The sequence below is a fragment of the Artemia sp. Qi Xiang Cuo genome, chromosome 9, assembly GCF_049724085.1.
Source record: "Artemia sp. Qi Xiang Cuo chromosome 9, ASM4972408v1, whole genome shotgun sequence".
Classification (NCBI taxonomy): Eukaryota; Metazoa; Arthropoda; class Branchiopoda; order Anostraca; family Artemiidae; genus Artemia; species Artemia sp. Qi Xiang Cuo.
Genome location: NC_142802.1, coordinates 70,401,277 through 70,414,739, shown reverse-complemented (window position 1 = coordinate 70,414,739; position 13,463 = coordinate 70,401,277). Strand labels below are relative to the sequence as shown.

Genomic DNA, 13,463 nt, shown 5'->3' with positions numbered 1-13,463 from the left:
GGTTTTACACAATTTTATGATTTTACAAAATAATTTACAAAAGAATTATTCATTTTTATTTACAAAATAATTTATAAACAATTTTAAAATTTTATTCATAAAATAACATACGAATCAGTTGTACAGTTTTCTTCATAAAACAATTTACAAAACAATCGTACAATTTCATTAACAAAACAATTTACAAAACAATTACTCATCTTTATTGACAACACAATTGACCAAATTACATGATTTTACAGTTTGTTGAGGAGCGGAGGAGAGAGGAAAGGTGCATATGTATAGAATATATTTGTCTTGATTCTGATTAAATTTACATTGTCAAACACTTTTCAATTACATTCAAATTGAATTTTAGAAGGCCTAGGATTTTATTCGTAGCTTACTGAGCTTACCAAAAGGGGAAGGGAAAACTGCACATCCGTTTTCACACCCTCTCACACCAGTGACGTTAACTGGGGAGGGGGCAATTGCTCCCCCTCAATATTTTTCTGCCCTACCCCCTATATTTCTTTTTTGCACTGAAATTAATTGAGTGTCCATCTGCAATTAAGCATGTAGAAATATAGAAATTTAGGCACAGTGATTAGTTAGTAAGTATCATTGGTGTAATTTTATTATTTCATAATCTGCTCATGTCAGTGGAAAAAGTGTCTCAGCTGGTCACATACCTTTATTATATTGCAGCTACAGGTTTCCTGTAATTACAAGTTGAATTAGTTCCTAAACAAGCGCTTTTTTATATTTTCCCAGATGATTCCGTTGTGGGGACTTATTTATATAAGAAACAATGCACATTTCCAATATTTGAAGACTTGTAATTTCATTGATATGTTTGATCGTCCCAGGGAAGTCGATAAGAAAAATAATCATCTGACAATCCTATACGCGTGCCCCTTCGGACTATATTAAGCGTGCTTTATTCCTTATAGAGTTTAATTGAGCGTGGATCTCCAATTGAACACACAGATACAAGTGGCATGCGACCTCTCGACAGAGCCATCTCGTACCGGCAAGCCGCAGTTGTTCAAGCCTTCCTCAGACGTGGCGCGAAGTTGAGCCCTGTCACTTGGACTATGGCAGCAGGAAAGCAGGACATTATGTAAGCTTTAAATAATTTATTTAATTTTATTATTGTTGTTACGCCGTGTCTACCCTACTCAAGGTTAAATTACTCAAGGTCACAAGGTCATAAGGTCACACTGCCATGTCGACTCTGGCTGTTTTTCCCACTGTTCTCTATCGTTCTTAGCCTAATCGAGTGTGGATTTGCAGGCAAATAAAAACAGAAATAAAAGAAAATAAACACATTTAGAAATAAACAAGAAAGAGATGAAAAACTGGAACTAATAATTAGACATAAAAAGAAATTAAGTAGAAAGAAAAGAAAAAGGACGAATCAATGAATATTATAATTTTGGAGTTTAATTATTCTATTATCCTTTGGGATGAATCAAAAATCCTTTCAGCTGGATGTATTAATTCCCTCTGATGACTTCCGGGTTTATTATTTCCATCACTATTATGAATTAAGTCATCACTATAACTCATTTCTATGATGAAGGAAAAATAAAAAAAAGATAATAGAAATGAAGAAAGTAAGGATGAAAGTAAATGATGAAGAAGAAAATAACTCATTAATATGACGAACGAAAAATGAAACAATAAAAAAAATAATAAAAATGAAGAACCACAAGGATAATTTCTAGCCAGTGGACTTAGAGCCTATTTACACTCTTATGGTCAGGAGACACCTAGGAGGGTCGCACAAACCAATATCACAAACATGATCACAAAATCACAAACTCGCATAAATAGATTTAGCTAAACTAACGCCTTGAAATTTCGTTAATAGGGCTTAATAGGCGTTAATAGGGCGTTAATAGATTCTTACCTAAAATAACAGTAGTGAAACTTTATTTGGGAAGCATACTTAGGGAAGGGTGTCTTATATTTTTACTCTTCAATGGGCTTTCGTATCTCCGTGTGTACATAATGATTTATTTTGAAATGGAGGAGAAAAACAATTTCGATGAAGGACAGGAACTTCAAAAAGGATTCACTACACTGACTTCGTCCTAAACCAAATAATCGGTGACATCAGACTCGAACCCGTCTTGAAGAACGTAGGATTTATTTGCTCTGGTTTGATTTAACTTATTTTAAATCAGTTTCATTTACCTAAAGTTTTAAAATCCCATAAATTTCAATAAAAAGAAAAAAAAAGGAAAGGGAGTATTCAGTTTTTTTTTTTTCATTTTTCAACCATGCATACAAGCGGGACTATATCGATATAGTTAGGAATATTGGCTACTCAAAAGAAAATTTCTAGTTCTATTGGTTTTTCTGTGCTAACCGTCACTACAACCAAATTTCGGAATATAATCGCCGCTAGACAACACTGGTTGTAGTCAAGGACCCACACTTAATGCACCTGTTATATTTAAGGCTGCTAAGGTAGGTGAAGCCGAGCTTAAGTTCAATCTAGGTCTTATGTCCTCACCCTATTTCTAACATTTAAACCTAAAGCACAAAGTTCTCCCTACTGGAGAAATACCAATTGTCAGAGGTAAATATCCCCAGAATTTCCACTGACAGCCAAACAGTTTATTGGGCATGAAACTTTGTTTCATGCCCAATTTCCAAATTTGCTCAGCTTTTGTTTTGGCGGGTAGTCATTGAAGGGCAGTCGCTTGCCATTTTCCTAAATATTTACCTATCTCATACCTTTTCCCCTACTTGTTTGGGGAAAAGTGTTCATTTATCCATATATAAAGAAACTAACTCTTCTAATTGCATCAACGGAACGACAGTAAGTTGGTCATTGACTAATCAGGTAAAGGTAATGAAGGTAAAACAATGGTAAAATAGTTAGATAAGGAAGTAGCAGCAAAAAGTAAAGGTTGAAAATAAAAGTAAAAACTAAAGATAAAAAGTAAGGTAAAAAGGAAAAGCAAATTGTAAAGGTAAAGAAGCAAAAATTAAAGGCAAAAGCTAAAAGTAAAGTTAAAAAAGTAAGGTAAAAAAGTAAACGTAAAAAGCAAAGGTAAAAGCGTAAAATTAAACAGTAAAGGTAAAAAATAAAAGTGAAAAGTAAAATAAAAAGGTTGATTAAAGGTGAAAAGTATTTTGGGAACAAGGTTCAGTGGTATTTATAGGTGATGAAAGATGCGACCAGCCCTGTTTTTCACCCTTTTGCACCACAAATGTGCCGATTATACTAATATTGTACCAAAAACTGGGTCAAGTTCCCAATGAGCATAATTATGAGGTCGTTAATTCTACTCCTACCCGTACGGGTTGGAAAGTGTCTTCTAATTTTTCTCTGTGTATATACCGCCTTCCCCCCTGTTTTGTTAAAAATGCAACTGAACATAATACTCGTATATCCAATAAATATAAGCAAACATATTATCACAAAAGTTATATTAATTCCTTAGGGTAAATTAACAACATCATCGATCTGTAACTGTGAACCGACTTGAAAGAGAGTCTGCATTAGAGGGGTCGGAGAAGGGTCAGAAGTCCTGTGCCATGGAGCATTGTTCCGCCCACAATGAGTGTGTAAAAAACTTTCTAGTTTTAGCTAGCTGATTTGTCACTTGTGTATGTGCGTCTTTGCCATTCAGTAATATTTCACCAATAAAATGTTCCCGTACAGGTATTTAGTGGGGGGAGAGGGTCTGAAATGTTAAAATCAATTACAGAATCATCGTTTCGATAGTCTTTAAGGTTCGTTTGTTGAACAATTTTTTGTTAGGGACCTTCCCATCAACGTTAGTGGGGGAGGGGGGTGATACCTCCTGAAAACAAGAAGCCATTAGGTATTATATATAAGCAAGGCCGTATCCAGGGGGGGGGTACCTGGTTTGAACCCCCCCCCCCCCCCGAGATTTTTGACCGAGTAGAAAATTAGTCGAAAATTAGTAAAAGTTAGTAAAATTGGTCGAAAACCGAGTAGAAAATTAGTAACCCCCCCCCCCCCGAACAAAAGTCCTGGATCCGCTCTTGTATATAAGTAGGAAAATGAGGTATATTACCAGATAAATCTGAGCAAAAAGCTCCTTGTAGCACTTCCTCCCCCTTCGACCACCTAAAGAGGTTTTCTGGTGGCACTAACGTAATAGTCGTTGTGCGTGATTTCCTAACTGAATACCAAACAGAGTTTGTACCAATAATGGTTCTGAATCCTGAATGATTGCTCTATTGCTTATTTTCTTTCTTAGGCTTATTCTTCTGGGAAAACTTTTAGACGATGGAAATGCCCTGTACAAAAAGGCAAGGCTGAAAGAAGCAGCACATAGATATCAGTATGCCCTCAAGAAACTACCTGCGATTACTGACTTCAGCTCATCTGACAAACAACATTCAGAAGCTTTTGTACAGCTCCGCTTCCACCTGCTCCTAAATCTTGCTAGGTGTAAGAGAAAATCTGAGGTAACTTGTTTTTTTTTCTCTCTTCCTCTCTCTCATGTCTTATCACTCACCCTCCTGTTTTCTATCCATCTCTCCTTCCCCTCCTCTCTCTCGTACTCTCTAAATCTCCATTACTCACCCTCCTCTTCCCCCTTCTCTCTGTCATTTATTTTTTTAAATAGAAAATGAAATTATAATGATGGTAAATAAGGCCGTACCTAGGATTTTTTTCGGAGGGTGCTTTACTCAAAAAAAATATTTGGGAGGAATTTTACACACACATACACAAAAAAAACGCTTACAAAATTTGTTTATGTCCATTTTGTTACGTTTTTACGAGTCAGACAAACATTTCGAGGGGGGGGGCCACCCCCCCCCCTGGATACGGCCTTGATGCTAAACGCTTCTATAATCATCCGTTGTAATGGTCAATATCTAGGGATGGCTGATCACCGCTTTTGTATGCTCCTAAATCTTGCTAGGTGTAAGTGAAAACCGGAGGTCATATATTTATCTCTCTCTACCTCCCCCTTACCTCCCTCCCTCTCTCTACCTCTCCCTTCCCTCCCTCTTTCTATTTATTTGAAATTTTTAATAGAAAATGAAATTTTGTGATATCAAACGTTTTCATAACCATCCAACCATAATGGGTAGTATCTGGGTATGGTTCATTCCCTACTTTGCACTACTCTGTTCGGCGGTAAGGTTTTACCGGATACTTCTGGAAAATCTATCTCCAGTTTAGTCTTACTGTTGACCGTCCAAAAAGTTGTCTTACCATCTTCTATCTAGATCTTTGTAGTATTTCTGGTTCGTATGATCCTTTGGTTAACTGTAAATTAGAATGAATTAGAAATAAAAAAAAATAAATAAATAATCGATTAGAGATAAATATCATCTTTTATTTTGCAGGAATCGTCAGAAGCAGTGGACTTAACAACAGAGGCAATTGCTTTGAAACCGAGTGCATTTGAGGCCTACTATCTAAGAGCCAGGGCCAGGCGCGATATTGGGTTCGTATTTGAATTTTCTTAAACTGCTTTTTCTTCTTTTCTTGTTTTTTTCCTTCTAATATTTTTTGTAACTGTTCCCTCTTTAATTTTCCTTTAAAGAATAGCAGCAGGTCTGATATTTGTTTCATTTCCATTTCTTTTAACGCCAACAGTTATTTTTCTTTGATTTTTGAAAATGTTTTTCTAATTATAAAGTTTTCAAAATTCATAATTTTTCTTTCCTTTTTGTGAAGCGAAGATTTGAAGCTGTTAATTCTATTATCTACAATCTTAAGTAGGTCTACTATACTATCTAGTATGACATCTACTAAAATAGTATATATACTACCTACCATATAGTGTATACTCTCTATAGCTTATTCTATTATAATTATTCTATTACCTATAGTTATTCTATTGGAATCATGTTCAACACTAGAAACATTAAATAAGCTTATGTTGTATTCAATTAGCTGTAGTTGATCGGTACTTATAATAAAATAAAACTATCTAAAGGCTACAAGAAAATTATTTTTAGTAAATGGCCCAATCAAAGCGCAAGGTCATTTCTTATTTCCACCTCAAATTATTGTTTCCAGTATTCCGTAATTTTCTGGGTTTCTCCGAATTTTCCCTGAAGAAAATCGAGTTTTTCGAAATCTTCCAGAAAATTAACATCAACAAATACTAATGATTTGAATTTTTCAATAACCTTCGGGTCAATGCGAACATTTATTTTCGGGGACAATTATAAACGTTACATTCGGTGATATTTATGCTCGGGGAAAATTATGAACGTTAATCTTCGTGGATATTTGGGAGAGAATATAAAAATTTTAATTTTGTATTCCCTTTCGGGTCAATGCGAACGTTTATTTTCGGGGGTAAGTACGAACGTTACATTCGGGGATATCTACGCTCGGTGAAAATTATGAACGTTAATATTCAGATATTTGGGAAAAAGTAGTAATTTGAATTTTACATTAACCTTCGTGTTAATGCAAACGTTATTATTACGACCGTTACGTTCGGGGAAAATTATGAATATTAATTTTGGAGAAATTGGGGAGAAATCAATTTCTATTCAGAGAAATCCGGAAGTAGATTTTTTTTGTGGCTTCTTGAAGTCTTAAAAATTGTAGTTTTTTCTTTTTTTTGATTGTTTTTTCCCTGTCTCTTGTGTTGAGTCTCTGAAAGGTTTAAACGTATTATGTTGAAAATAATTTTTGTCAATTTATTTGTTTCATTTTGGTTTATTCCCTGTTTTTTTTTTCCTGGCCATAGACCCCTATGGGGGAGTCTATGTTGAAGTGTTTTTGTTGTGAATTTATTGGCTGAGTAAATCGATTGATTGAATGGGTTTCCTGATCGTACAGATCTAAAATATGGCGAGGATGTACTCACGCCAAATATGTTCGAAAGGAGGTCTTGAGATCATGAGAAAAATCTTATGTTACAGTCACATGTATTCTTGTTCTAGTAACTGTCACCTTAATTACCTAACGATAAAATGTTAATATTTATTATATACTAATTTGTTTATATATTTCTTGACAAATAAGTCGCGCTATTAGTGACTTAAAAGAACCCCGCTTGACTCGCCTTTTAGTATTCATTTCTTTTGTAAATTCTGACAACCTCTATTCATCTTGTTGCTAAGATTATCACATTAGCGTTAGTTATATTCAAAATACTTCGGTATTTATTCTATCATATTTGATTATGCATTTATTTAACAAATAAGTGGCGTCATAAATGACTTTGAAGACGCCTCCTGATCAGTCCCTCAACTAAACACCCCCTCCCACTATTTTTGAAAAACTCCTTTTTTTGGTATTTTTTATTAAAGAAAAACCTCAAGAAAGGTATTTTAGTGCCTATTATTTAGTGAAAAAGCGTTTTTTAAACACCTTCGCACTGCCACTTCTTACTACCCTTCACCACTTGATAACTCAGGGGTTAGGCCTTGCTAAATATACGTTCCGAGACTACATTAGCTATATGTAACATTCAACAAAAACTAAGAATAAGAAGAAAAATAATTGAGAAACCGAACGAAACGGATTTTCAGTCAACAGAAAAATTAATTCTAAGTGATTCTGAGGCTGAAAATCACTTTGAGTGATTTTCGGGCTCAGTATTTTTTTCATCCCTATTCTTTATTTTCACTGACCATTAACCTTGTTCACGGTTACACACAAGTATTGGTTATACTCAAGTTGTGTTTATAATTTGTTACATTTTAATTAGTATTTCCATTTTTTAGACAAATAAGTGACGCCATCAGCGACTTAGCAGAAGCTGCGCGGCTAGCACCCCAAGTGAAAGAAGTGAAAAAGCTGCTGATATCTGCGCGTGAAGAGCTATTTTCAGCTGAAGAATTTTCATCGAAAAAGAATAGCAGTGCCAGTGGTGCCGCGTTGGCAACGTTAAAATCTCTTGGCACATCCGTTGATAGTTTGAATGAACACGATATTAGTAGTGGAATTGGATCAAGCTGTGGATCAGATCCATCAGCATCGAGAATTTGAAATATTGGTGATGTCGTGCTAAAAATAACATGACGTTAACATGCCTAAGTTACGGTTTTGAAAATCGAAAATTCTAGATATTGGTGACGTTTCCCTAAAAATAATACGAATTTCTGGTAAAGCAACGTTTTTGAGAGTCTAGAATCTGAAATATTGATGGTGTTATGCTAAAGATAACATGGCGTTTTCTTAAGTAACGTCCTAGAAAATCAAGAATTTGAGTTATCGGCGACATTCTTCTAAGAATAATAGAACTTTTGGTAAAGCAACGTTTTTGAGAGACTAGAATTTCAAATAGTGATGACGTTGTTCTAAATATTATAACGTTTTACTGAAATTTGCATGATTAACGTACATTTGAAAAAAAAACGACCCGTCGTCCGGAATTTAGAGTATTTGCGGCATCCTGCTAAAACTAGTGTATCTTGAAGAAGATGTGCGGATTGAAGTTAAAGTTTTTTTTTTACTTGTACATTTTCGACATATTGACAATATATTCTGCTTCTGATTTTTATTTCTGAGACATAAATTTTGTCGCTAAGCCATATGAATTATTGATAAATATAGGCCCCCAGGATTATCTACTTCCTAGATTCCCAGCATGAGGTGCAAGTCCCACCGATGGGGCATGACTATATTTTGTTGGGCCAGGGGCAGGACGAGCACCCTTCTGTTGACTATACCTTTGAGCCTTAATTTTGAAAATAAAAACATTTCATGCGAAGACGTCATATTGATAAGAATTTAATATGCGAACAAGATACATGCAATGACGTCAAACGTTGTATAAAAGGTGTGATATTCAGACTATATTTGTAGTTAGTACAAAATATACCTAGAGGACGGCCCGAAAACGATATCAAGTTAATGGCCTTTTAAGCTTCCTTCAGGTGAATGTAAATTCTCAATTACAAAATTTAAATTTCACAGGGGGGGGGGGGTATCAGGATTCTAGAAATACCTAGGGGGGGGCACGGCCCAAAATCGGTTGGAAGCCCCTGATTTACGTCCTTTCTTTAATTTATTTAAAGTTGATTATATCGGAACGTATGAACCGTGAAAAATTATTTGTTCTGTAAGCACATGAGTTTTATTTGGGAAGCGGGGGGGGGGGTGGATTTGATTACCCCAAGTAGCGTTCTGGGATTTGACCTTTAACTCATTTTCTTTTAGCTTTGTCCCGATCAGGCAAATACAACTATGGTACGGTATGTTTTTTTTCTTATCACATCAAGTTCCGACTTCGACATTCAAGCTTCGCTAAAGATCGATTAAAATTGCTATAAGCCATTTAAATATCTTTCATAAACCATTTTCAATTCCCTCTTTGTTTTGGACCAAAAATCCCTGTAAATTAGTTTAATATTGCAACCAGTTTGAAAAAAAATTAAAGATCTACATGAAATAATTTGAATCCAAAAGAAGCAATTTAGAAAGCATTTTGAAGCAGAAAAATACGAGAGGGTGGGGACGCTTCATGCCTTTGCCCCTTTGCCATGAGGTATCATTATTTTTACGATGTAATTGCTAACATTTCCCATAAATTCACCTATTTTTCAATTTTTTTGTGAATCTGCCTCTTCCCCCTACTTCCAGAATAAGTGCTCACGTGTCTGCTATAAAGTTTAGGATTTTAAAGTTTTAAAACATATAATTAATTATCCCGATTATACCCATATGTCATTTGCTACTGAAGACTGTGAGTTTAGAAAAAAAACACACTATTTGTTACCTTCGGTTTTATGATCGATTAGTCTAAAATAAATATATATTCTGTCAACTAACTTTGAATTAAGATCGATGCGCAAGTATGCTAGCAAATGTTTGCTATTTGCCTGTTTGCAAATAGTGGGGAGGGGGAAGCAGTAATCATAGTTCATATACCTGTCACTTCATTTTGTCCATCCAAATTTGAAGTTCCTGATCTTACTACATAACCATCACTGAAGCTGTATTACCCAACAGACTAGTATAGGCTACAGCCTAAGAGTTCGCAGGACTGAGAGGTCTAGTCATAGATTTTCAAATACAACACATTTTTTGAGAAAAAGTCAAATATTTCAAAATATTGAAAAAAAACCTCCACTTAAAGTAAATATTTTTTTTGAAGGAAAGAAGTCGAAAAATTTGAAAATCCCCCAAAAAGGCTTGATCCACTCCTCAATCGCAATTTGCTTATTTTAAGTAAACAGCCTGGCTTCAACTTAATATTATATAATAGTAATAATTTATTTTTTACCCGCTATACTGAATTATAAGAAACATGAGAGTAACAACAAAAAAAGGAACGCAAAATGGAAGAAAATGTAAGAAAGACGAATGAGAAAAGAAAGTCAAAACACGAAGACCATGATAATGGAATAGGCTTGATAAGACTGCGAAGGCCATAAAGCCGTAATGCTTGTTTTTTTATTTAATTTCTGATCGTTTTTTAAATAATGCCAGGAAATCTGGTTTCACTTCCACAAAGAAATACCCCCTCCAGCAAAACTGTCCTTTACGCAGATCCATCCGGTGAAAATTTAACCCTGGACAATTACTCTTAACCACTCCGTGCGTAAAATTGACGCGGAAAAGAGAAAGCTAGACATGTGAAAATAATTTTGAATAAGAATCTGGCAAAGTCCCCCAGTGTATAATTTCTCCTGACAAGTTCACTCCCTGAAAACTTACATCCACATGGAAAATTCCCCAGTGCAAAAACCCCCAGCAGAAAATTTGTCTTATCAAATAGGAAAACCAAAGTGTCCCGAAAAGGGTTCTAGTGATTGGCCAATTTTTTTTTAACCCACAGTCCAGTCACTTCATGGAAAAGTCTCATCCAAGGCTTACGGCCAAATGATAAGATAAGATAAGATATTTATTTCAAAAAATGGCTATCACAAGCCCCGAAGGGCCGAATTCGCATTTCGGGGTCATATAATAAAAAAAGACATAAATAGCACAACAAATAAAAAAATGGCTAAACAATGCCAGAAACAACAATGTCAGAAAGGCAAAGCCATTCATTAGTCTAACAAAAAGTGTCAAATGTAAGAAAGTTAAAAAGGCACAAATTAAAACAAAACCAAAAAAAAAAATTGAGATAAAAATAATGTTAAAAAGGTTTAAAAGAGATTATATAAAAAGGGGAGGGACCGGAAGAGCCAAACGGATTAAATGAGAAAGCTACTGCGTAAAAAGCATAAAAAAACTCGAAAGCTAATAAATTCGAGTTTTTTAATCTGAAAGTAATTTTCAGCGTACCCTTTCTCCAAAGGAAAGTCATAAGACCCTCCTATGGCCTTTATTCCGAGTGACTTTTCTCCATAGATTAAAGATCAAAACTTCACGTTCATCCCTAATTCATGAAGCACATGTAATATTAATCTCTTTTTTAACTTTACTATTCCCTCGCCTATTAATGTGGATTCAGAGCATACCGAAAGCGATCATCTTGGTCTCAACCTTAATGTTCCTTTTGGTTTTCCGAAAGCAGAAAAAAAAAAATTCGGACAGATTATTCGGTAGCTTCTCAAATGACACAATAATACAAGTGTCTCCATATTTGGCCATAATTTTTTTGTTACGATAGTGTCAAGGCAAATTAGCAAAAATCTACGATAATAGAAGCAAGCGAACAACAACAACATGGGCGAACAACAAATTTTTATTGAATTTCTCAAACTTGCTAGGGCTAACGTCCTAATTTATTTCCATGGAGAATAATGCTTTGGCCTGCTTGACTGATTTAAGCAGAAGTGAAATCAAACGGGGGGTCGAGGGTGGACTTACCTCAATAGATTTTTTTGCCCTCGCCTCCTAGATTTTGAAAAATACAGTATTCTAGTTTTTTTTAGAAAAATAATTTTACTTTGGCATTTCTTTCCTCGGGGAAAAATGCGTTGACCTCTTTTACTGATATAAGCCTCTTTGACTGACATAAACAGCGCTTGCACCAAATAGGGGGCCGGGGGTGAATTTACTTCCCTAGATTTTTTGCCCCCGCCTCCTAGATTTTTAAAAATACCGCATCCTAGTTTTTTCTATGAAAAATACCTTTACTTTGGTATTTTATTAAAAGATAAAAAAAGTTGTATCCCCCCCCCCTGTTTTTTGAAATATGCATTTGTCCCCTCCAGCATTTTCGTAAATTGGCACCACTTGTAAGCAGTAGGTTTTTTGTCTTTGTTCCATCTCACCATTGGTTTTGTTTTTGCAATAGTGAATTTGCGCTTGTCAAGGTATATTTGACTGATATCACCCCTCAGAAAAAACTTATACAACAGATAAAACCTTTCAATCTTTCATACCCGATCTTTTGTTCTGCTCCATTTGTTTTTTGAAAATATGTTCGTGAAAGACATTGCTTTTGAGGGCACTCATGTTTTTTAAAGTCTCTGAGACAACTTCTAGTTTTCTTGGGATTGAATATGGTAATGCCTTTCTTGTATTGGATACTACACATCGTAAGATGGCTCATTCGGGAAAAATATTATATGGGAATTACGAAGAAGTCGGACTCCTTTTAAATAAAACAGGGTTGTTAGAATAAGGTGAATTTGCTTACTTCAACATTTCAGTAAGATATATTTTTTTTCTAAAGAAGCTTCACGATTTAATTTGCCTTGGGGCCTCGCAAATTCTTAATCCAGCCGACGGGGTTTGACCAAAAACTAAACTTGACCAATCAACAAACAAATGTTGTCAGGTTGAACCAATCAACTAAACGAAAAGAAAGCAAAATACCCACTCTTAAAATCTATCCTTTTCACTTGTAAATAAAAGATATTGCAAAAAATAAAATCTGAAGTGTGAGTTATGGCTAGGGTTCCAAAAAAAGGAATTAGGAACCTTTTGTTTTCCTCTCAGATGTATAGCAATCGACCCCAGGCAATTTGTTGCTGGGGTTCGCGATCTACTTGAAGTTCTTCAATCCTAAAGGTTTAAAGTTTTGCGTGATGACGTGATGCCACACGCCTAGCCTACTGTTAAATAATTCATAGTGGCGAGGTATTTTTGAGGGACACGGGGTTACTTTGGTAATTGCATAGATCAAATACTAGCACTATCCTGGTTAAAAAAAACAGGTTGGAACAGTTCTGATTAACAGCTTGGGGGGATTTTGCAATTTTTTTTTAAATACACGAAAAATTTATTTATATGGATTTTGTTACGTTTTTACGAGGCCGACAAACATTTCAGAGAGGTAGGGGTTATAACTCTCCTCCCCCCTGAATATGGCCTTGGAGTTAGGACAATTTTTATCTCTCATTCACTGCTCTTCTAGAATTTTTTTTTATCTAAAAAAAATCCCTGCTCTTCCAAACGGTAGATTTTTGGGTGAATGGTTCTAAGCCATGCCATCTAAGAAAGGTATTTGCGATGAGTAGGAGGGTTTCGCATTTCCATTTTTAGAGATAATTGGATTTTCTCTAAGGTTTTAATTAGGAAATTGTTAAGAATTCAGTCATTTTTGAATTTGATTAAAAAATGGGAAGTTGTAATAAAGAGAATGCATAATTTCTGCTGACATTTCAGGGAA

General features: G+C 35.1%; 1 protein-coding gene across 1 annotated transcript in view; it reads left to right on the top strand.

Annotated features, from left to right (window-relative positions):
- Positions 1 to 8,447, top strand: part of LOC148948988 (protein TANC2-like) — a 205,007-nt gene extending 196,560 nt beyond the window's left edge. The window contains exons 22-25 of the mRNA XM_089095078.1: positions 933 to 1,102; positions 4,227 to 4,437; positions 5,329 to 5,429; positions 7,675 to 8,447. Coding sequence (XP_088951204.1) covers positions 933 to 1,102; positions 4,227 to 4,437; positions 5,329 to 5,429; positions 7,675 to 7,939 — 747 coding nt within the window. The 3' untranslated portion in view covers positions 7,940 to 8,447. The remainder of the gene's footprint in view (positions 1 to 932; positions 1,103 to 4,226; positions 4,438 to 5,328; positions 5,430 to 7,674) is intronic.
- Positions 8,448 to 13,463: the final 5,016 nt, after the last annotated feature.